Genomic DNA, 25,143 nt, shown 5'->3' with positions numbered 1-25,143 from the left:
ATTTAGCTGGAATGGTAATATGCTGTAACTAAGAAATCAAATATAATTAAAATGTTCAGCTATAATTTACCTGTCTGGATCTAAATTTTAAAAATATCCAAATCACCTATTAAAAACATCTGGATGGTTCTTCCCAAAGATCATTCAGAGGTTGGTCTCTGAAGCTGGGATGACTTTGTCTGAAAAGGTAAAGCTCAAAATGAGTTTTGAAAGAGTTTCCAAAAATAAAAGGGATATTTGGGTATGTTAGAAATAAAAGGAAAGCCAAAGAGAGATTTAGGTCGATTGTAAGGAGAAAAATGATGAAATGGTAAAAAGGGATGTTGAAAGGTAAAGGTAAAAGGTAAAGGTTCCCCCGCACATGCGTGCTAGTCGTTTCCGACTCTAGGGGCCGGTGCTCATCTCCGTTTCAAAGCAGAAGAGCCAGCGCTTGTCCGAGGATGTCTCCGTGGTCATGTGGCCGGCATGACTGGATGCCAAAGGCGCACAGGTGTCTCTCTCCAAGTGCTCACAATTAAGCCACTGGAGGAAGGAAGGAAATGCAGCTTAGGAAGCACAAGAAGAGAATAGGAGAGAACTTGGGTAATTTAAATGAATCCAAGTCTCCAGCACCATGTAGGGTAATGAAAGAATTAGAAACCAGGAATGCCTTTTCTCCCTTCCCTCCTCAATTCGTTTGTTTTGCTGCCAAATTAAACTTATGGAATAGTTTATCCTTGTGAACCATTTATGAAAGCAAACCTGGAAAAATGATTATCTTTGTATTCCATTCCAACGAGGCTGCTTGCTAAGATAAATACGAGATTTGATCCAGTACTCTAGATATTAAAAATCTCATAACATAACTGAATTGAACGGAAATAGGTTTCGGAACAAAATTGAAAAAGAAAGCTTTTATTCCAGTTGCAGTGGGAGAAAAATCAAATGCATACATTTTCTTTATAAAGTCTGCTATAAACTGTTCTTGCTCAATTGTAAGGGATATTTAAAAGCCGTAACTTCTCTGAAATAGACCCTATAGACAGGTTATTTACTTCATGAGAATCAATCTCTCAGGTTTTTAACAATGCCATTTTTTGATCTAAAGGGGAAAAAGTGGGGGGGAATCTGTGTTTTATCTACAGAGTAGCTATAGTTTTATCTGTGTGAATTCAGTCACTCTATAACAGGGGTGTCAAACTGCCGGCCCATGCACTGGATGTGTCACACAGAAGCCGCGCCCACCCCATTGCCGGCAATGGCAAAACCGTCCCAATACATTGCGTGACGCCACATGACGTCGCGAGTTTGACATGTCTGGTCCATAAGATTGCAAATCATGGGAAATCATTCTCAGAGTATAAGCAACTGTACATAACTTTATACATGTAGTCCTTGACTTACAACAGTTCATTTAGTGACTGTTCAAAGTTACAACATGATTGAAAAAAATGACTTATGACCATTTTTCACACTTATGACTGTTGCAGCATCCCCATAGTCAAAATGCAGATGCTTGGGATCTGATTCATATTTATGACGGTTACAGTGTCCCGAGGGGTCACGTGATCACCTTCTGTGACCTTCTGACAAGCAAAGTCAATGGGGAAGCCTGATTCACTTAACAACCATGTTACTAACTTAACAACTTCAGTGATCCATTTAACAACTGTGACAAGAAAAGTCGTAAAATGGGGCAAAACTCACTTAACAAATGTTTCACTTACCAACAGAAATGTGATCGTAAGTCGAGGACTACCTATTTTCTTTGCTACTTCTTGGTATGAATCAAAAATAAATTCAGACTTGCCTCCTCTTCAGTTTTCTCTCATGGCCGTAGTGTTCCTTGTTTTCTCTATGTTCTCAAATCTGAACCCATAATTTCTCACCACAGAGCAGTAATTTAAATAATGGAAAACAAATAGATTTTTCTACTTGCCAATTAAATAATAAAGCAGTTAAAAGATGGGGAGATATCCCATTACAGAACATTAGGTTTATAAATTCATCATTTTTCTATGTCTCATCTTCTTATTTTATTTCAAAACCACAATATCTGAACCTTTATTTATATCTTTACTTTTTCTGAGAACATGGAACTTTAAAATAGAGCTATAATATAGATGAAGGGACTCAGTAAATTTTCCATTGGGAATATCTGAAGACAGAGGTGCAGATTTCTCCTTGAACTAAGAAAGAACTAAGAAACTAAACTAAAAAAGTAATTCATGAACTAAAGGGAAATGTGGGTTAGTGAAGCCTGTAACTGCTGGGTTTGTGAAATTTGAAACTGGCAAAATGTAGTTTATTTTATTGCATTTAATCATTTCATTTCCCCCATTGTTAACACTTATTCTCTTCAAGTAGCTTGAGGTAGTCCGTTTAAGATTTAGCTGGGGTTGGGGACAGAGAGATTAGAAATACTTATATTGTGCCTTTCTTTCTTAGGAATTCAAGATAGCTTAAATAAGAAATAATGGCATATTTTTAAAAACTTAAATTATTAAAACCATTTTTTATTATCAAATTTCTATATCGCCCATCTCACCCAGGCGACTTTCCAATATAAGCATTCAATATTGAAATACTAAAATGTTAAAACAGTAACAGAGCGTACTAAACTAGTTTACAACGCTAATAACCCAAAGACATATTTTCAAAAGCAAGTCAAAATCTCATACTAAATGCCTTTTTAAAGAGAAATGTTTTGTCCAAATTTAATTGAGTAACAGTGAAGTAGGAACACTCTTAATTCCAATTAACTCTGGGGCAATGGGATATAAAAGTGTACCTATGGAAGTTATTTCACCAGCAGGCTGATTAGGAATTGATTGATTGACTGCTTATATAGAATAGAATAGAATAGAATAGAATAGAATAGAATAGAATAGAATAGAATAGAATAGAATAGAATAGAATAGAATAGAATAGAATAGAATAGAATAGAATAACAGAGTTGGAAGGGACCTTAGAGGTCTTCTAGTGCAACCCCCTGCTCAGGCAGGAAACCCTATACCACTTCAGACAAATGGTTGTCTAATCTCTTCTTAAAAACTTCCAGTGTTGGAGCATTCACAACTTCTGAAGGCAAGTTTTTCCACTGATTAATTGTTCTAACTGTCAGGAAATTTGCCCTTAATTCTAGGTTGCTTCTTTCCTTGATTAGTTTCTATCCGTTACTTCTTGTCCTGTCCTCAGGCACTTTAGAGAATAGCTTGACTTTCTCTTCTTTGGGGCAACCCCTGAGATATTGGAACACTGCTATCATGTCATCTGTAGTCCTTCTTTTCATTAAAGTAGACATACCCAATTCCAGCAACTGTTCTTTATATGTTTTAGCCTCCGGTCCCTTGATCATCTTTGTTGCTCTTCTCTGCACTCTTTCTAAAGTCTCAACATCTTTTTTTATAATATTTAGCTACATTCTAAGCAATTCTGGACTTTAAAAGTCATAGTCATGAAATCCAGTTGTTAGAAAAGATCCCATTTAATATCTTAAGGAAAAGCTTTATTATTAAGAATATGTTTGATCCTGGATGGACCAGAGACAATAATTGTTGTGACTTATGGTAGAACAGAACCCACTGTGAACTTTCTGCGAGTGAAATACAATAAATAGACTTTTAACAGAGGGCTTAGAAGTTTAATTTAGCTGTTAACTATGTTTTAATATATTAGACAGATGTTAGGCTAAGTGGGTCGGGTAAATAGTATTATAGAAATGTATAAATTGTGTGCCTGCTTTGCAAGTGGGGGAGGAGTCATTATCTCTGAAATACTTTTATTAATATTCAACTGGGAGGGCAATTTATGTATATGTTAATTTTGATTTGTTTATGCACTTTTTTGGTATAGTCTTGTTTAGCTTTGCTTTTTTTTGTATTTTATTGGAGTATTTTAATGTTTTGAATAAAATAAAAAATTATTTTTTTAAAAAAACCATCATAGTCATGTTAAATCTTACCTATAAATACAGTAGGAAGCAGCAGAATAGCCATTTGAAGAACAGGCCCAAAACAGCATTATTCTATTACAGGCTGGACATAATAGTTTCAACATAGTCTTTAAAGATTGTCCAATGTAAACTACATTGTCATAATCCAATGTGATATTACTAAAGTATTTGTTACACAGACTTTTGAGGATAATTTCCAATGAATATAGATGGGACTGCATTATGAGCAGGGCAAATAATTCTTAGCAAGCATCCAAGATTAATGTCAGGTTTCAGAAGATATCCAAATTACAAGCTTATGTTTTCAAGGCAAATAATGTCCCATTGCACACAACTTAAATGCCTATTATAGCCTTATTAAGACTGCTTATTTCTTGACTGGATTAAATTTCAATTTATTATGACCCAATTAATTCAACATCCCAACAATGATTTAGTTAACCTCCCTTGAATGGAATGGAAAAGAAAGATGTAGTTGAATATTATTTCATATTGATTACATTATATCTTCAAACCTCAAATGAATTTAACATTAGAGATTTTACTAATTAAAATTCGAGAGTCCTCTTTGATAAGGGGAATTAAAATAAAACAGAATGATTATAGATTGAGAGCTTTTGCTGATGACTTGGTTGTGACAATATCCCAACCGTTACAGTCGGTTATAGACTTGATGGAAATTATAACTCAGTATGGTAAGGTTTCTGGGTTTAAGGTGAATAGTAATAAGACTAAGATATTATCCAAGAATTTATCTATGAGTGAAAGGGATATGTTATCTGAATTAACAGGTTTTGAAATAGTGAAGAAGGTTAAATATCTAGGAGTATATATTGCAGCTTCAAATGTAAAATTGTATAAGAATAATTATGAAACACTATGGTTGAAGGTACAAAGGGACTTAAATAATTGGAAAAAATTACAATTATCATTACTGGGAAGAATTGCAGTTGTTAAAATGAATGTTCTACCAAAGTTTCTCTTTTTGTTTCAGATGATACCTATATTGAAAAAGGATGCCAACCTTGATCAATGGCAGAAGGGTATTAACGAATTTATCTGGGCGGGGAAAAAACCAAGAGTTAAATTCAAGATTTTACAAGATGCCAGGGAAAGAGGGGGACTCAAGGTGCCGAACTTGAAATAGTACTATGATGCGGTTGCCTTGACCTGGGTTAGTGATTGGCTTAATCTAACTAATAAGAGAATACTGCATCTTGAGGGATGGGATTTGGTATATGGATGGCATGCATACTTGCTTTATGATAAGAAGGTAGACAGGGCTTTTAAATCTCATATTCTTAGAAGTGCTTTATTGCGTGTCTGGAAAAAGTATTATTATAAGTTAAATTATAAAATACCGATTTGGGGAATTCCTGGACACGCGATAGAGGGCGTATCTATGGGAGTGAGTATGGATATAGTTTCTTATAAGGAACTACTTAGATTGCAAGGGAATGATTGGCAACTTAAACCAGTAGAGGAGTTAAAACAAGAAAAAATAAGTTACTCTTGGTTTCAATATACCCAATTGAAAGCTAGGTGGAAGTCAGATCAAAAGGTTGGCATCACAACTACAGATCAAAATTTAGTAAAGCAAATTAGAGATACAAATTGTGCACATATAAAGAGGATATATAAAGCTTTAATTGAATTGGATTCGGAAACGGAACTGGTTAAAGACTGCATGATAAAGTGGGCACAAAATATTCAGGAACCAATTTCGTTGGACACCTGGGAGATAATTTGGGTTAGAAATGTTAAATTTACCCAGGCTCAAAATCTAAGAGAAAATTTTTATAAAATGTTTTATAGATGGCATCTGGATCCCAAGAAATTGTCCAACATGTATCCTAATTTACAGTCTAAATGTTGGAGGTGTGGTAGTTTAGAAGCTACCTATTTTCACATGTGGTGGACTTGTAGAAATATAAAAGCTTTTTGGATCAAAATTTGGTGGAACATTCAAAAGATTTTTAAGAGAAAGATAAAGTTTTCCCCGCAATTGTTTTTATTGGGCATTGTTGTAGATTGTGATGTTAAAGAAACTAACTTGATGTTGAACATGATAACAGCAGCAAGGTTACTGGTGGGACAATATTGGAAGAAGGATAGTTTGCCCACTGTAGAAGAATGGGTGTTTAAAGTTTCGAATCTTGCAGAAATGTCTAAGATTTCTGCTTATCTGAAGGATCATTCACAGGAAAGACATATTTCAGTTTGGAGGAGATGGATAAATTATATTCAAAACAAATATGGGACTAAAAAGTATCATTTAGCTTATGAGTAGATTTTAGTGGGATATTGTTATTGGTATGTTGTTTGTAGTTATGTTAAAAGAGAGTTAAAGCGCATTATGAATTTGGTTAATTGTATATTATGCATAATTTTTATTTAGAATATGATTATTGTAACTATAATCCTGTGTTTAGCTCTGGGAAGTGGGGGGGGAGTGGGGGGGTTTGGGGTGGGAGGGATTTGGGGATATATTGTAAAATTTTCTTTTTGTAAAACTCTTTAATTAAAAAAAACCTCAAATGATTTCCCCTACATATAAATATTAAATATTATGAAAAAGAAACATAATTCTGAGGAACACCATCATCTAAACCCTAAATTAAGGCAAGTCTTTCCGCACCACTTTCCAAAAGCAATTATCCCAGAAAAATTAAGTCCCCATGCTCTTCAATTTTATCTCTGTAATTTTATTAAGGACACCATGGTTAACAGCTATTAATTAGGTTCAGCAGAGTCAATAGCGACTTGCTTTCTCTATTGAATTCTCGGATTAGTTCATTTATCGAGGCAGCCAAAATCATTAAAGTTTCTCAACCAGGTCTAAAGCCAGACTGAACTATATCTAGATTATCCTTTCCTTTAAGGATAAAAACAACCTAATCAATTTAGAGTGGAGAAGTCGTCACAGATACCAGCACCCAACTCAAATTAAAGTATTATAGATTACTCAGAAATTCTATCAGGATCAAAAAACTAAAAGGGGGTATTTTTCCAAAAATAATTTCACCATAGAATCCACCTCAAATGAAGGAACTACCTCCTGGTCAAAGGGCAAATGTATATGTAGTTGAGTTCTTTCTGCATGCTTGGGCTTGTACATGTTTAGGCTGTATAAACTGAAACACCAGCACAATATTGCTCTGTTTACAACATCTAACTAAAAATAATACAACCACAAAACAACTTCAGATTTTATGACATCACCTTAGAGCTATTTCAAATTAAAAACAAAAAAAATCACGTGGAATTTCACCTATTTCAGCAATTATTGGCCTTGGCAATCAAACTGGTTTGGATGACTGGATCAAATGAAAGAAATGCTCAGCCACCAGAATGTTACAGCACATGTGAAAGTTTAAGAAGAAAAAAGGAAAAAAAAATGTTTCTTGAAGACATTGCAACTTTAGCATATTTGTACAGTGCACAAGTTTTGCATCATGAAGGAAATGCTTTAAGTAATAAAGGATATACAGTAAATGGTAAAGCTGATTATTCACTGTGCTGTTCCCCCACTGGGGCCTCCAGCCAATTGGCAGAGCTACATCTTTAGACCCTTATGAAAGGATAGAGAGGGTTGGGGCCAACCTCACATTGGGGGGGGGCAAGATATTCCAGAGGGCAGGAGCAACAAAAGAGAAGGTCCTCCTGGACCCCATCAGCTGGAATAATTGGGCTGATGGGACCCGCATGATGCCTCCTCAGCCTGTGGAATGGGCCAATCTCAGATAGTTCCTCAAGTAACCTGGATCCATGCCATGAAGGGCTTTAAAGGTAATCACCAACACATTGAACTGCACCCAGAAGCAGACCGGCAACCAGTGCAGCTCGTGGAGCAATGGTGTTACAGGGGAAGTTCTTGGGCCCCCCCAAACTGTCCACATCACCTTATTCTGCACCAGCTATAGTTTCTGAAGGATCTTCAGAAGTAGAGCACATTACAATAGTCCAACTCTGAGATGACCAGGGACTGAATGACTGGAAATAATTGTGAAAAAAACAGGACCTTGACTGCTTGGCACCAAAACCCAATGCTACAATGCAAAGGGAAGAAAATGGCTGAAGGATGATGTGTCTTGAGTAAAATCCATCACACAAAGCCTTCCCTTGTGGTATGCCACCCAAGCAATTCTATCAGAAGGGACCTGTGAGTTTAAGCCCTTTAGAGAAAATTGGAAATTTCAGCATTGGAAGGCTTTATTACAGTGAGGAGTATCTTATTTTATGTTTCTGACTTGCAGGATACTTTCCATCTGTTTCCTTGCCATGTAATTTAGCTCCCATGAGTACAAAAGTTTTTGATTTTTTTGAAGAATAATATCTACCTAACTATGACTTTAGCCTCCAGTTATTGACTCCTAGTTCTACATGAAACCTGGCTTTTTGAGTTAGCTGGCCTGGACTGAGGGGTTTTAAGGTTTTTAAATTCTAATTTTAAATTTTGGGGCTATTGATTTAATTTTATTTTAATTTTTATATTGTATTGTTTTAATTTTGCCCTGTAAACCGCCCTGAGTCCTTTGGGAAAAGGGCAGTATATAAATTGAATTAAATAAATAAATAATAACCTTCTTTTCACATTTCCTAACATGTTTTTAATCCTTTTATGGAAGGCTGAACAGAATTATCACTGCTTTTTAACTTATTTGAAACTCCTAGCTTCATCTTAGCCAGTGTAATAAACAAAGCTAAGAAGGGCTTTATGTGCCCACAGCTCCATATAAGTGATTACCATATACCATGCCTGGCATAAATGTTAAGATCCATTCTCTCCTTTGAGACAACATATAGAGGAATTAGGATGGCAATCTTAGGAAGGAAGGAAAGTATGGACCTCTTACTGTGAATCTAGTGTCCTTTGATTTTCTGATTAAATGAGAGAAAATAAACTAGTAGAAAATCGTACCTGTACACTAGTAAAAGTGGTATACTGATAAGCTTTAACTACCAGGTAATTTGCTTCTATATCTATTATTCCAAGGATCATGTACTTCCACCATCTTCGTTTTAAGATTGCCAATAAATTTTCTTCACCTGCATTGGAATGGGGGGTGGGGGGGAGGAGAAAAGAGAGAGAGAAAGGTTTAAAACACAATATTTCTTAGAGATGTACGTGCATATATCAAATTTTACACACACATTGCCTTAAATGCATAGACCATCCTTATAACAAAATCACCAGCTTATTTATTTATTTTGCCACTGCCCTATTACAACTTGGTTTGTTGGAAGCAAATGTATGACTCAAGGGATAATTTGATTACTTTTTATCTTTCATTAACTAATATGACTAAATATATTCCAATTAGCAGTGTAAGGCTTTCATCCCGATTATATCCTGGCATTCTAAACTATATTGAGATGTAGAGATTTTTTAAAAATCTGCCATCGTTAGGAAGAAAAGGAGAAATAACGGTGGCTACACCAGGGGTTACGCATGTCATCCTGACAGAATTCTGTGGGTAATTTGAGATACGGGATGCGACACTCAGTTTTTCTACATCCTCACATAGTTCCATTAAGCTTCATAGTCTAAATGAGAATGACCATAACACGCTTTTTCTGTGCATAGTGATGTACAGTGGATTCAAAATATACAATCAGGTTATTGTATGTTGTTCTGAGCATACAAAGGATAATCCTAGGCTTGGTTGCCCTGCAATAAATCAGTCTGTCTTCAATACAGCTTATGTCTAGAATCCTGCTGTGAATTTTGCTCCCAGAAAGACTATCTGGCTGTCTTGCTAGCTGACATGATGGATAATTAAAGGATGCATTTTCATGAGGGAGCAGCTTCCTAAAAATAAAGTAGCCTCTTAAAAACATTGTAATAATTTCAAAATCTATGCTCAACAGTTATTATGGCAAGTATTCTAATACACAGTTGCTTTGCTCTTGCAAGTGCAAATCTAATACTACTGGTTCTATGCATCCATGAACACCAAATGGCTGTCAAAAGGCATGGTGAAAATTCTTTAATTTCACAACATATAGACAAATTTAACCATAGTTTCAATTGGGAAAAGGTGACAATCCTAGACCAGGAAAATGCCACGGAATTTCTAGAAGCCTTGTTGTTGTTGTTGTTGTTAGTTGCGAAGTCGTGTCCGACCCATCACGACCCTATGGACAACGTTCCTCCAGGCCTTCCTGTCCTCTACCATTCCTCTGTCCTTGTCCTATTAGACCTCTCGGCGGCTTTTGATACCATCGACCATGGTATCCTGCTGCGGCGTCTCAGGGGATTGGGAGTGGGAGGCACAGTTCTTCAGTGGTTCTCCTCCTATCTCCTGGGACGCTCGCTGTCGGTGTTGGCAGGAGGGCAGAGGTCGACCCCTAGGACTCTCACTTGTGGAGTTCCTCAGGGATCGGTCCTCTCGCCTCTCCTGTTCAACATCTATATGGAACCGCTGGGTGAGATCATTTGTGGTTTTGGAGTTGGGTATCATCAATATGCCGATGATACCCAACTTTTCATTTTGACCCCAAACCACCCCAGTGATGCCCTCGATGTGATGTCCCGTTGCCTGGAGGCGGTTCGGGCCTGGATGGGGAGGAACAGACTTCAACTCAACCCTGACAAGACTGAGTGGCTGTGCATTCCGGCATCCCGGGACATTCAAAATATTCCATCTCTTCTTATGGGGGGTGAGTCCTTACCCCCCGTGGATAGGGCTCGCAACCTGGGAGTCCTCCTAGATTCACGACTTACTCTGGAAGACCATATAGTGGCCGTGACTAGGGGGGCTTTCGCCCAGGTTCGCCTGGTGCGCCAGTTGCGGCCCTATCTGGACCGGGATGCCCTGTGCACGGTCACTCATGCGCTCGTGACCTCTCGCCTGGACTACTGCAATGCTCTTTACATGGGGCTTCCCTTGAAGACCACTCGGAGGCTCCAACTGGTACAGAATGCGGCTGCGAGAGTTGTCTTGGGAGTTTCCCGGTACTCCCATGTTACACCTTTGCTCCGCGAGCTACATTGGTTACCAGTTGTCTTCCGGGTGAGGTTCAAGGTTTTGGTTATGATCTTTAAGTCCTTACATGGCATGGGTCCGGGGTACCTCGAGGACCACCTGCTGCCGGCGTCAACTCCCCTCCGCCCTGTCCGTGCCCACAGAGAGGGCCTCCTCAGTGTGCCTCCGGTCAGAGAATGTCGACTGGTGGCCCCCAGGGGGAGGGCCTTCTCTGTGGGCGCTCCGGCGTTATGGAACCAACTGCCGGTTGAGCTCCGGATGGCATCGGACCTTCGCTCCTTCCGGCGCGGGCTGAAGACCCACTTATTTGAACTAGCTGGTCTGGCCTGATGGGGAACATTAGGGTTTTTTAATGGGTTTTTTATTGTTTTTATTGCTATTGTAATTTTTAATTGGGCATTTGTTTAATTGCTTTTTAATTTTTGTATTGTTATTTATATATGCCCTGTTAACCGCCCTGAGTCCTTCGGGAGAAGGGCGGTATACAAATTGAATAAATAATAATAATAATAATAACTGACCAGTTTGATCACCTTGCAGTCCAAGGGACTCGCAGGAGTCTTCTCCAGCACCATAGTTCAAAGGCTTCAATACTTTGGCACTCAGCCTTTCTTATGGTCCAACTTTCACTGCCATACATTGCAACTGGGAAGACCATAGCCTTGACTATACACACTTTTGTTGACAGGGTGATGTCTCTGCTTTTTAGTGTGTTGTCTAGATTTGCCATGGCTTTCCTCCCCAGGAGCAAGCGTCTTTTAATTTCTTGGCTACAGTCCCCATCTGCGGTGATCTTGGAGCCCAGGAAAATAAAATCTGTCACTAACCTAGAAGCCTTGCACTCTGACAAATCTGCCATCAATAGATACATAGACATTAACAACATCTACAGACTATGCAAAAGAGACAATCATCCAGCCCAAAAGAGAAGAAGACTCCAGCATCAATCAGCACACCAGTAATCAGCACTCAGATCAGCATAGATTAACTCCAAAGTTACCTTCAGACCAACAGTCAAGTAAGCAATACCCCAATCAAGAAACTGCCACAAAGCCATTAGTAAACAGCCCAACAAAGAATCCCTAAGATGACCCCCATCCACACAGACAGGCAAGACACCAGAATATAAACAGACTCCAAACAGCACTCCTTACATAGTTAGGGTAATGAAACGTCTGTAAGAAAACAAGCAAGCTCAGAGAGCACCAAGGACCCCTCGCTACTGATTGTTCAGTGCATCATGACCTACAAAGGGGTACCAGGATGCAGATAGAGTCCAGGATTTATTAATTTATCTGAGGTCCTTTACTTCTGCTGTATTTCCCAGCTATGAATTCCCAAAGGTTGAACTCTACCTTGGGAGGATGCAACTAGCTAGGTGCTAGGCTCTGTCTATAATAGGTTTTGTGTGAATAATTCTCATGTTATAAAAACCTCTTTAACAATTACTGCTCAGGGCAAATTCTCAGTCTCAGATTTGTTCGTGTATATACTCAGGATATTCTGATATCCAATGCAAACATGCCTGAGATTTGACCCCACAGATTTAATACCTTCTTCTCTTTATTTGTAGGAGGTGGAACTTTTGAGGGCAGATCAACATGCATTTTTATTAACCTAATGAAAATGTAATATTAGTTTGAATCAATCCAGGGTGACCCGAAGCTCCATTTTCAGTGGGCAGGATCCAAATTAATAGTCAGTGACATTCCAAAGTATTGGAAAAATGGGATGGGATCCCCCTTCCTTATGGAGCACATATGATCTGCCAGAGAGATGATCCCTTGATTTTCCAGTACAGTGGCTACAGAGTTACGAGAAAAACAGAGAAAAGCATCTTTCTATTTGTTTTTTCAACAGCTAATAAAGAAAACTTTTTATTACAAAGGAGAGAATATTGATCTAAGTGTATTGTGTGCAAATTGGCAGTATATGCTGGCATGATTTATACTGTACACAACTTCTAGTTTTAATTACTGCATGTGGGATAGTGCCAACAGAATGCCCAAAATAGATTTAATTACTCTATATAGTAGCCTGCAAGAAAAAAGCACAGCTTTAGTTAGAACATATTAACCACAGACTAATGGGAAACATTATTAAAAAAATGTATTCCTCTGCAGGGCAAATAAAACATTTAGAATTTGTTACAAGCATGGAATTTTATGGAAAGCAGAAAGTCCCAAAAATTCAGATAACTTTGGAATAGGAAATACCATCTCCCAAAAGGAAGTGAGTTTCACATTTCTTGTAGTATCAATCTTCTAGTTCTTTTTTTTAATTTTGAAGTTCTAAATAATAAGACAGAGAAGGCAAATAAAAAACATAAATTTTCTGCACAACCACCATACTGACATTTCCTAAAGGAAAAAGCAGATTATTGTTAAAAATACAGTTCAAGGAAGCAAAAAATGATTAATCCACTAATATTTACAGACAAGTAGGGAATACTTTGGGGGTCTGTACTATTTTAAATCAGAGGAACCCAACTTTTGGTGCACCAGGGACCAGTTCTGTGGAGAAAGGGTTTTCCACGGACCGGAGAATGCGTTGTTTTGTGTGCTGCCTGCATCCCACCGATGGGGCTTTGCTTGTTTGTGCAGACTGGTTGCTGGCATGCCACGGCCTGGTACCAGTCCATGGACCGAGGGTTGAGGACCCCTGCTGTTGTGTAGTGAGTTTGTTGCGCAGGAATGGAGACGAGGCAAGTGAGTTCAGCAATGGTCATGTTTATTTGCTTGCAGGATTGGAACTGAGGAACTGAGCTGCAGCCTGCAGCAATTTATAGCCTGGCCTCTAGGTGGCAGCCAATAGGTTAAAGCAACCCATTGCCGCCTAGGGGCAGCCAATAGCAGCACCGGAGATGGGGTGTCTGAGTTGCTGAGAGCTGTTAGCTAGCTCCAGCTTACCACGTGGTGTTACACTTTAAGCCCAATACATAACACCCCTCCCCTCTTAGAACAAACAACATCATAGCAACAATAAGCATAACAATACAACTTACAATATTTAACACCAGTATGAATGTGCTCCCATTATCAGTACAATAAGACAATTAACAACATTATAGCTCCATCATTGTTTCAGTACCATATCAAAGTCAACCATTTAATGCAAGTACATACAACATTATAATTCTTTATTTTACTATGTAATCTGTTAAATAAGCAGGAGGCTTGCATGCCCTTGTAGAACGCCTCAGGGGTTCAGTCACTTTCTGGTCTACCAGCTTACCCACCAGGCCGGGCAGACCAGTGTCCTTTGATGCACTTGAGCCAGAAGGATTTGGTGCTCTCTGGCTGGCCTCTCTAGGTTGGCCCACCCCAGAGTCAACTTGTTCAGCAGAGTTAGCACAGCGGCTGTGGAAATCAGGTTGGCTTGCTCTGTCAGGGGATCCATGTTGCACTTCCGGACCCCCCTCCTCTACGGCCAACTCCTCATTGCTTGTGCTGTGATAGTCTTCTGAGTCTATGCAAGGGCCGGGTTGGTTGCCAGTTTGGGGACCTTGGGAGGGACTTATGATGCAGTCCTCACTTAGTGGCCGTTCTGGAAATTGCTTTCTAAGTTGATCAATATGGCGTCTGACAACCCGCCCTCCCTCCAGCCCCACTTCATAAGAGAGGGGACCAGATGATTTAGTTATTTTTCCAGGAACCCACAAATTCCCATGCCCATAGTTCCTAGCCCACGCCCCATCACCCACTTGCAGCCCCCTTGGGGTTTTTGGTCGAGAGTCTTCTGCTGCCACTCTATCTGGATGCAATCTGTCCAGTTTCATGATCAGGCGTCTCCCCCAACATAGTTCTACAGGGGTCTTCCCAGTGGCAGTGCAGGGCATGGAATGCTGGCAAAGTAAAAAATCTGCCAGTCTGTGATGCCAGTCTCCAGTTACTATGCGTTTCAATGACTCCTTTGTGGTCCTTACCATACATTCAGCTTGACTGTTACTGGACGGATGAAAGGGGGCAGACGTTGTGTGTCTGATGAGGTTTGCCCTTAGGAAAGCCTGAAATTCAGCAGCAGTGAATTGAGCCCCATTGTCTGAAACTAGGACATCTGGCAGCCCATGTGTGGCAAAGAGTTTTCTCAGCACCTGGATGGTCCTAGCAGTAGTCATGTTTGCAACCAGGATTACTTCAAGCCATTTAGAATGGCTGTCTACTACTATGAGGAAGAGCTGTCCCTGAAAGGGCCCAGTGAAGTCTATGTGAATTCTAGACCAGGGAGTGTGCGTTTCCTCCCACCTGTGAACTGGAGCCTGTGGCATTTCAGGCCTTGATTGCTGGCATGTACCTGTGCCTCAGTGGCCTTGTCTAGGCCTGGCCACCAAAGGTAACTTCTTGCTAAAGCTTTCATTCTGACAATGCCTGGATGGCCTTCATGTAGTGACTGTAAAACTCTATCTCTCAGTGAACTGGGAATTATGACCGTTCCCCCATAGAATGCAACCCTTGTGAGCTGATAGCTCATGTCTTCTAACAAAGTAACTCTGGAACTCAGAGCCTGGGCTTTTATCTAACCACCCTGTGTGCACCCATGAAAGCACTCTACTAAGTGTTTTATCAGTAGCGGTTTCTGCAGCTATGTCCCCAGCGTGGAAGGGAAATTCAGGCAAGTCCTGAATGGACAGAATTCTGGCTGCTGGGGCCAGGTCTGGTTCCATTAGTGGCAGTGGGAGTCTGCTTAGGCCATCAGCATGGCCCATTTCTTTGCCGGGTTTGTGAACCAGCTTAAAAGTGTAGGCTAATAGAAAAATAGACCATCTCAACATTCTTGGGGAAAGTATGTGGGGTGTTTGTTTGTCTGTTGTAAAGGGTCCCAGTAGTGGTTTGTGGTCTGTGAAGACCGTGAAGTCCCTGCCATATAAATAGTCATGGAACTTTTTAATTCCTGCTACAATGGCTAAGGCCTCTTTGTCAATCTGAGCGTAGTTAGGCTCAGCAGAGGACAATGTCCATGAATAAAATGCAATAGGGACTTGTGTTCCATTCTTCTCTAAATGACTCAAGACTGCCCCCACCCAATAAGGGGATGCATCACATGCTAAACAAACTGGTTTAGACTCCTAAAATGAGTTACAGTAGATTTAACTGACAACAGTGCCTTTAGGTCCTGGAAGCTTTTCTCGTGAATGCTGGTCCATTTCCATGGAGGTTTTTTTTATCTAAGAGCCTGTGAAGGGGCTCTGCCAATGCAGCCTTGTTAGGCAGGAATGCATGGTAGAAGTTGAGGAGGCCCAAGAAAGCTTGTAGCTCTCCTTTGGTTTTAGGGCTAGGTGCCAATTGAATGGCCTTCACTTTGGATTCAGCAGGGTGAATACCGTTAGCATCAATGCAAAATTCCAGAAATTCAGTTGAAGAAACCCCAATACTACATTTACTCTTTTTTAATTTGAGGCCTGCTTCATGCAGCCTCTGTAGGACAGCTCTGAGCCTGCTAGCTAACGCCTCTGTGGATTCTCCAGCAATAAGTACATCATCAAAATAAGGGCAAACACCCGGAATGCCTTTAAGTGTGCATTCCATGATTTCCTGGAAAATGCCTGGAGCAACATTAACCCCAAATTGTAAACGCTTCACTTTGAAAGCCCCCCTATGAGTCATGATCATCTGGGCTGAGGCTGCGGCCTCATCAACCGGCAGTTGCTGATAGGCCTGTGCCAAATCTAACTTTGCAAAAATAGTGCCCCCTTGCAAAGATGTGGTTGACCACTGGAACAGTGTATGCATGTTGCTTAAGGGCTTTGTTAATTGTGCATTTATAGTCTGCACATATTCTAATTTCTCTGTTGGCCTTAAGTGGTGTGACTATAGGAGTTTCCCACTCCCCACCATCAACTGGTTGTAAAACGCCCTGTTCTACAAGCTTGTCTATTTCTGTGTCAATTTTATGTTTGAGGGCAAAGGGGACCCTTTGAGGCTTAATCCTAATGGGGACCACACTGGGATCTAGCTTGAATGATATAGACGGGCCTGTGTATGTTCCTAGGGCTGAATCAAATACGTCTGCAAAGTCCTCGCAGACTGACGTTAGATTCACAGCTTGTGTCCGGTTGATACCGGTTACTTGGATGCCCAATGCATCAAACCAATCAAGTCCTATTAGGCTCGTTCTTTGGCCCCCTACTACTATGATATCCAGGTGCCCATAAAACCCTTTAAATTTTACGGCCAAGGTGGCTTCACCCTTGACTGAGACTTTAGCATTTTGAAAATCAGTTAAAATTATGTTGGAGGGCCTTAGCTTGGCCCATTTTCTACTGCGACTGCACACGAAATTAAATGTGTCCAGAAAAATAATGGAGACAGCTGAGCCTGTGCCCAACTCCATTTTACAGGGGGATGCCTTGTAGCTCCACCTGAAGTTTAAATTTGGGTCTGAGGGGCGTTGGGCCCCAGTACGGCATACAGTTCTGTGGCTTGCTCAAAACCCCACACTAAATGGCTCCTGGACCCCGGTACCTCTCCTGGTCAGATCATCCGACTGGTGCTTCAGAGGCCAGTCGCTCTGGCGAGCTCTGCAAACTGCTGCGATGTGGCCAGTTTTGGCACAGGCCCTGCACATGGCTGACTGGAATCTGCAATCTGGACATTGGTGGCTGCCGCCACAACCTTTACATCTAGGTAAGAGAGCTGCCTTGTAAGGAGTCTCTTGTTGCATGCTGCTGCGGTGCTGCGTGTCGGGCTGTTTGTATAGCCTGTCGACTTCGGCATCTTCTTCATCTGATGATTTCCTTGAGCGTTCAGCATCCTTGTGGTGGACTGTTTCTTCATGTTGCAGTGTTTTGGCAGGCAGGATTGTTTGGACGGCTCCCATGGCGGCTTCATCTGCCATGACTTCGTCCTGGGCTTCAGTGAAGGTCAAATTCGGTCTAACAAAAAGTTTTTGCTGCGGTGTTCGGTTTCGTAGGTTGCAGATGAGCCGGTCTCGCAGTCGCTCTTCGACGTTACAAAATCTACACAGGCTGTGATGTATTCTGACATGGTCTTGCCGGGCTGCTGCATTCATTGTTTGAAGGTGTAGCACCAAGCAATCACCGCATCTTTGGCTGGAAGTGTTCTCCGAGCTTCTTCTTAAGTTCAGCATAGGAGACTGTCTCCAGCGGCGTTGACACAAACAGGTTTTCAGCCAGATCAAATGTTGCTGGGCCACACACACAGAGCAGCGTGGCAGCCTTCAGTCCATCTTCTGCAACCTGGTTCGACCGGAGGTAGTTTTTGACCTGGGACAGGTAGGATGGCCACCCTTCTGGTCACTTAATGTCAAACTCTCGCAGCCTTCTGACCTTGGGCATTTTTCTGGGTTTTTTTGGCTGGTTCCTGCATCTTCTGATCCTGCTTCTCCGATGCCCAGGGACTGATCCACTGAGCGCGTGGTCACTAGTGTGTCTGGCTAGCCAACCGAAGGGGGGGGGGAAATGCCTTTTCCCACCAGGCGTGCACTGCCTCTCCCCTAGTGACCTTCAGCTCTTTCGGAGAAGCAGGATCCCATCCTCGTCACCAGTGTTGTGTAGTGAGTTCATTGTGCAGGAATGGAGACGAGGCAATGAGTTCAGCAATGGTCATGTTTATTTGCTTGCAGGATCTGAACTGAGGAACTGAGCTGCAGCCTGCAGCAATTTATAGGCTGGCCCCTAGGCAGCAGCCAATAGGTTTAAAGTAACCCATTGCCACCTAGGGGCAGCCAATAGCAGCACTGGAGGTGGGGTGTCTGAGTTGCTGGGAGCCATTAGCTAGCTCCAGCTTACCATGTGGTGTTACACTTAAGCCCAATACATAACACCTGCCTAAAATGATCTTTGCCAAACCTCTGAATTTCATTACTGGTTAGGTCCAAAGCCAAAAGTGGCTAGGCTATGGGTGTGATACTTATTTTTGGTTAGCAAGTCCTGAGGAGTGACATTTGCACCCAGACATTCTCCATCATTTCAAAATGGACTGAACTAAAAGTTTGTGCTGCTAAATTATTAAGCGGGGGGGGGGGGGAGACTTTCCAGACATAGACAGTGAAGAGGAGGCTGCGATCTTGGTGGGGCTGAAAAAGAGACAACCTGTTTATCTTGCTTTTTTTTCCCCTGCGGTTTCTCTGGGATTAAGTTAGTCAAGAGAGATAAGAGTGATTAATGCTATCACGTAGCAATGCTGAAGCCTGACCTCTCTTGATCTTTCTCAATCACCCTCCCACTCAGCATTCCTTATGCAGCAAAGAGGCAGCCTTTGGAGCAGATGTCATAGTTCCTTCAAGTCGGTAGATGCCAGCAAGCTGCCATGAATGCATGCAGCTCATTAGCCCTCCCTCTGCATCCTTTTACCACCATCCATGTTCACATCATTTTAATTTTTATCAAACTTTCTTTAAAAACAAAAACAAAAAATCAAGAAGCTATAATACTTTTCCCTCTCAATTTATCAATAGGTTCCTGGAAACGTTTCACGTTTGGACTCCAATTTCCTAACATGTACCAATTTTACAGCCAGTTTATATGGAGGAAGTTTGGGTAAAGAGACAGGATTTTTTTTTCCTGCTGGGGTGCATGTCTGTTGTAGGTGGGGTTTTGTTTTTTTGCTTTTTGTTTTGAAGGAGAGCATTGCTCAGAAATTGGGAAAGTCAATTCCCCTTCCATTATAAATTAAAAGCCATCATAAATGGGGTACAAGCTAAAATTATGACAAATCAGAATAGGAAAATGCATTGGTTGTAGAACACATCAAAGTCTTAGGATACAGCGGGGAGAAATTTGTCTCTCTGTGAAGGAGTTTGAGGGAAAGCAGAAAGGTCTACAATTGTAAACTGCCTGATCTCTGTGGGGGCAGCTATATGTTGAAGAACTGAGCAGAAGATCTGGACTGCTGGAGTGAGAAAGCTCCTATGTGGGGAGATGGTCTGGGAGGTATAAATGCTTTGCTATGTAAATAACTGGTAGGGGGTGTAGGAAGCTACAGAATGAACAATTAATGTTGAAGAAGTTTGCAGTGATTATAATCAAGCATCTCAAAACTATTGTGACATATAGTAGCAATTCTTTCCAAAAAAATTAGAAAACATATACCGGCTGATACAAAAAACAACAACCCCTCAATACTCACAATTTATTGGCAAGTTGAAGTTCAGCTTAGGATATGGTGTTATAGTAAATGAAAATGAAAATGTACTGTGGTCTTGTGAACACACATTAACATTTTATAAAGATTTATTGTAATGTTAGCAGCTTAGCTGACTTTTGTTAGCTTCACCAAAGTCTGATGTTCTGGTCATATATATTCATCTCTGTTGTCAGTCTCATCTTCTCTTTCAAAAGACTTTGGATGTAATTGTAGCATGTGAAACATAGTGGAGGAAAGTTAAGTGTTATCAATGTACTACACAAGAACAGGTTTTTTTTGTCTACACTTCATTGACAACTCTTGACATCATTGCCTAGTAGTGTCTAAAGTCAACAGCAGGCACAGGCTGCATTCATCACAGGATAATGAACACTATTGTAAAACAGGTTGCACTGAATTATTCAGAAACTGCAAGCTTCGTGCAAACAGGGATGTTAGCTTCTCTTTTTCTTTTTAGCTCAGAATAGAATACTGTAGGATAAGAATGGGGGAATTACGTTCCATTTTGCCTAATTAAGATGACACACTAAATTTAATTTAACAGTTTCACTTGTGAAGGCAAATTTCTGATTTGCACAAATATGCAGTTTATTTATATTAAACAAGGTTTCGCTGGAATCCAGATTTCTGGTGTATGAAGCTTGGCATCACTGTTATTCCGGAGAGCAATTAAACAAAATCCTGGATTAATGTGATTAGAATCAGAAGCTTCTAAACCCACTTTCATCTAGTTCCTAAAGTTAATAAGGCTTAACCTTTCCCTCTTCTGAATCCCAGTATTGTTAGCTGCTTCAGGGAGAGTTTTTTAAGAAACAGAAGCTGATGAAAACTAAATGTCAATGGGTCAGGTCAAGTTCTTTTTAATGCTAAGGTTATCTAGGGTAAACTTTTGAAGCTGCAGCTCTCTATATTACTGTGAATAGCCAGAAGTATTTTCTTTCATCAGTAGCTTGTATGTTGTTCAATTGCTAAGTTGTGTCTGACTCTTTGCGACCCCGTAGAGCAGTGGTGGCAAACTTATGGCATGCATGCCAGAGGCGGCACTCAGAGCCCTCTCTGGGGGCACATGCACCGTCATCACAGCCCCACCTCCCCCCCATGGCCCTCTCACCAGCAAACCCCCCCCGGAGGAGAGTCGCCCTGGGTATGGCCTGTGCAGAGCAGTGGAGCCAAGAACATGGCAGTTGGGCAGCGGGGACAAGACTCCGCCCTCACACCCTGTCACATGTAGATGATGCTGCAGGGTGTGGGCGGAGGGCCTGGCCGCCATGACACTGCTGGGCTGCCTGGGCAGTCTGTAGCAGGCCGTGGTGGCAGTGGGTGGCCCAGTGGGTGGGGTGGGCGGGGTCGGGGTGGGTGATGGAGTGGTTTTTTGGCACTCAGTCTCTAAAAGGTTCTCCATCAATGCCATAGTCCATTTCCTGGAGTTTGCCCAAATTCATGTTTGTTACCCTGAGGACATTATCTAACTATCTTATCCTCTGCCTTCTCCTTCTCCTTTTGCCTTCAATCTTTCCCAGTCTCAGGGTCTTTTCCAATAAGTCTTCTCTTCTCATTTGGTGGCCAAAATATTTGAGCTTCAGCTTCAATATCTGTCCTTCCATGGTTGATTTCCTTTAGATTGCCTGATTTAATCTCCTTGCAGCACCACATAAAAAAATGCCTTTGCTTTAACAGAATTGTTATCACCAACTACATATTTCCAAAGTTAATTGATACCATTTTGATGTCATCCGCAATCAAACCATACCAAATAATTTAGAGTTAAAAGTGAATCTACAGCTGTGACATTTACCTGTTGTAACTGCATAGATAGAAGCAAAACAGCAATGGAAATGGAAGAAATCAAATCAAATGTATTCATGTGACATTTACATTTTTGCTGCTGTAGTTCTGCCTTTCCCATTCCCTTTCTTCACTTGCCCTTTTGAAATTAAGTACTTCCATCTGATATAGTTTAGAAAACAAAAATGTAAATTATGCCTTATTCTCCTCAGTTAAAAAACCAATATTGCAAGCGTGGTCAGGATTCCAGAGTGTTTTGGAATTTCAATCTTGTCTTTTTCTTATTACTGTTCACAATTTTTATTACTTTTATATTTTTACATAATAGGTTCATTATTATTGGTCTTTTTTCTGTTAACTGTTTTGTTATTAACATAGTTTAGAGATGACAGGCTAACAGTTTGTAAGTAGATTTAGTGGTCAAACAGTTTAAAATTCTTTTGGCCTGTTTCGCAAGGGGTGGGAAACCAACATTGCTGTATTATAATAATCAGTATTTAACTAGGGAGGATGTTATGTTTATATCTGTTAGTGTTTTTTTTTAAAGACGCTTTTTCTTTTTGATGTCTCTTTGCTGTGTTTTTATTCTTTTGTTCTTTTTTAAACATTTTGGTGTTCTGTATTTTAACCTTCTTTGAATAAACTAATTTTTTTAAAAAAGGGATTGGCACTGCAAGAACAACTTCCTAACCCATACCCTTCCCTTCCCCCACCTAGGATCAGCATCATTGGAAGAGGAATGGCCCTGTTTTCACATTCGTTGCTTAACCACTTTGTATAGCTTAACTGATGCATAATAGTAAAGAATTAATACTTGGATGAGGGCTTTCAAGAGAGGTTATGGCTGTAGGGTAGAGTAGGAAGTCAACAGTTATCTAAGAAGGTGACAATGGCAGCCTAATTCTGTATGAAACTGTGCTTATGTGCGCCCTCCTTGAGGAGGCATATTTGATGCCCACATCAAAGTCTTCTTGCAAAAATGTTTCGCTGTTTTGTTTTTGCCAGAAGGCATCAAAGCAAGGAGAAGATACATCAAAGAGTGAAGTACGTAGAAATAGAGATGCTCTTGAAATCAAGCAAAGGCACAACGGAAATTTTGAAAATGCAGAAGATGCCAGTACCACTTTCTCCTTTATATGAAACCAAGTAGAGTATAAAATAGAACAAAAATACTTTGGTGGGACTGTATTAAGAAGCATAAACCCGCACTGGCAAGTCTGAACATCTGGGCTACGTTCAAGGGCTATGAAGCAATCTGGACCGAAAGGGGAAAATGTGGTTCCAGGCATTGGTAGATACATATATTAAACTTGTCAGCACTTCCTTCACTCAAATATATACTGTACTGCTCAAAAAAATAAAGGGAACACTTAAACAACACAATGTACTGTATTTAATAGTAGGATGTCTTATCTTGTGTTCCCTTTATTTTTTTGAGCAGTATATTTTCCTCTGGGATTGTATCTGGATTTCAAAACCAGCGATCACATGCTTGAGTTAGTGTTAACTTTTAGTAGACCTGAACTATATGATGAAAACCTCCCAGGATCATGCAATAGTGAGATGGGCAGTATATAATTAAATAAATTAAAAACATAGGCAAGTGCCTTACAAAAAGGTTAATTCATTTTTTCCCCATCTAGCTCAATTGCCAGTTGTTTTGCTAGTCAAACCCAAGGTATTTTAACACAAACCCCCACATGGTTCAGGGCCTGCCTCTCTAAGGAAATGTTTCTCCTACAGTACTACAGGTAGTCCTTGACTTACGCCCACAACTGAGCCCAAAATATATGTTGCTAAGTGAGAAATTTGTTGAGTGAGTTTTACCCCATTTTATGACTTTTCTTGCTGCATTTGTTAAGCGAATCATTGCAGTTGTTAAATGAGTAACATGGTTGTTAAGTGAATCTGGCTTCCCCATTGGCTTTATTTGTCAGAAGGTCGCAAAAGGGGATCACATAACCCCGTCACACTGTTACACCATCATAAATGTGAGTCAGTTGTTGAGCAGCTGAATGTAAATCCCGTGACCATGGAGATGCTGCAATGGTCATAAGTGTGAAAAATGCTCATAAGTCACTTTTTTCAGTGCCCGTGGTAACTTCAAATGGTCACTAAGTAAACTGTTGTAAGTCAAGGACCACCTACTGTATATTAAATGCAAATCTGCCTGCCAACCCAGAGCTTTTAAGGAAGCTATCAGGAACTGAGGCCTGGCTAGAATCAGCTAGATTTGCTTAGCCCAGGTGTATTGAATAAACTACAATTGGCTAGATTTGCATGAGAGTTTGCCAGAAAGCATGTTTTACAAGCCACATTGGCTACATTCACCCAACAGGATAAAATAAACCCCCAACATGGTATAGCACAATGTGCAAAGATAGCCATAATATATCCGAGGTTTTGCTGCATTATATTGTGAGGTAGGGCTTTGGAAAACAGATAAACTATTAATTACACTGGTGTTTATATATTGTGCTGCTAAACCCAATAGATCAACATTCTTGAGATTTGCAATACATTGTGGCAGCCAGGAGCGGCTGTTTTTCAATAGTCCAAAAGCTTTTGCAGGATACTCCATTTTGTTTTTCATCCCTACTTTGTCTTTGAAGAGCTTTCTTTGCTCAGCAATAGCCCTGCTCTGCTTGGTTCTCTTCCTCATTAGAAGCCTCTTTCAGAGCTTTTCACTGTGATTGTCCCCTGTGTGCCTGCAGATAAGAAGCTGTGGTTGGCAGCAGACTTCAGCTCAATGAATGGGATCATCTTATCCTTTTAATGAACACTTCAGGAAAACTGAGAGATTGCTGGACTGAAGGAAAGGACAATTGGGTAAGAGGTACACGACTAAAATACAGATAACAATACAGCAGAGTCAGAGAAGGGCAGAGACCAAATAGCCATCATTCAAGAACTGGATGGAAGATAACAAATAGTTCAATGTAATCCACTCAGAAGCACTAGCTATTCTAGAAGATCCAGGGGAGCTGGCAACTTTCACCTTCTTCAAATCATCAATATCTTCAATGTCAGGTGATGTGGTGATTAAGGCATCAGGCTAGAAACGGGGAGATTGTGAGTTCTAGTCCTGTCTTAGCCACAAAGCCAGCTGGGTGATCTGGGGCCAGTTACTTTCTCTCAACCCTAGGAAAGAGGCAAGGCAAACTACATCTGAAGAATCTTGCCAATAGCACTAGTAATAGCACTTAAACTTATATACCACTTTATAGTGCTTTACAGCCCTCTCTAAGAGGTTTACAGAGTCAGCATATTGCCCCCAGCAATCTGGATCCTCATTTTACCGACCTCAGAAGGATGGAAAGCTGAGTCAACA

General features: G+C 40.6%; 1 protein-coding gene across 1 annotated transcript in view; it reads right to left on the bottom strand.

Annotated features, from left to right (window-relative positions):
* The window catches only part of SLC35F1 (solute carrier family 35 member F1), a gene marked incomplete at its 5' end in the record, with an annotated part of 233,707 nt that overhangs the window by 40,726 nt on the left and 167,838 nt on the right, over positions 1-25,143 (bottom strand). The window contains one exon of the mRNA XM_081335377.1: positions 8,856-8,983. Within this exon, the coding sequence (XP_081191503.1) occupies positions 8,856-8,983 (128 nt within the window). The remainder of the gene's footprint in view (positions 1-8,855; positions 8,984-25,143) is intronic.

Source organism: Vipera berus (assembly GCF_964194415.1).
Source record: "Vipera berus genome assembly, chromosome: 1".
Classification (NCBI taxonomy): domain Eukaryota; kingdom Metazoa; phylum Chordata; class Lepidosauria; order Squamata; family Viperidae; genus Vipera; species Vipera berus.
This window is presented reverse-complemented; position numbering and strand designations above follow the sequence as displayed.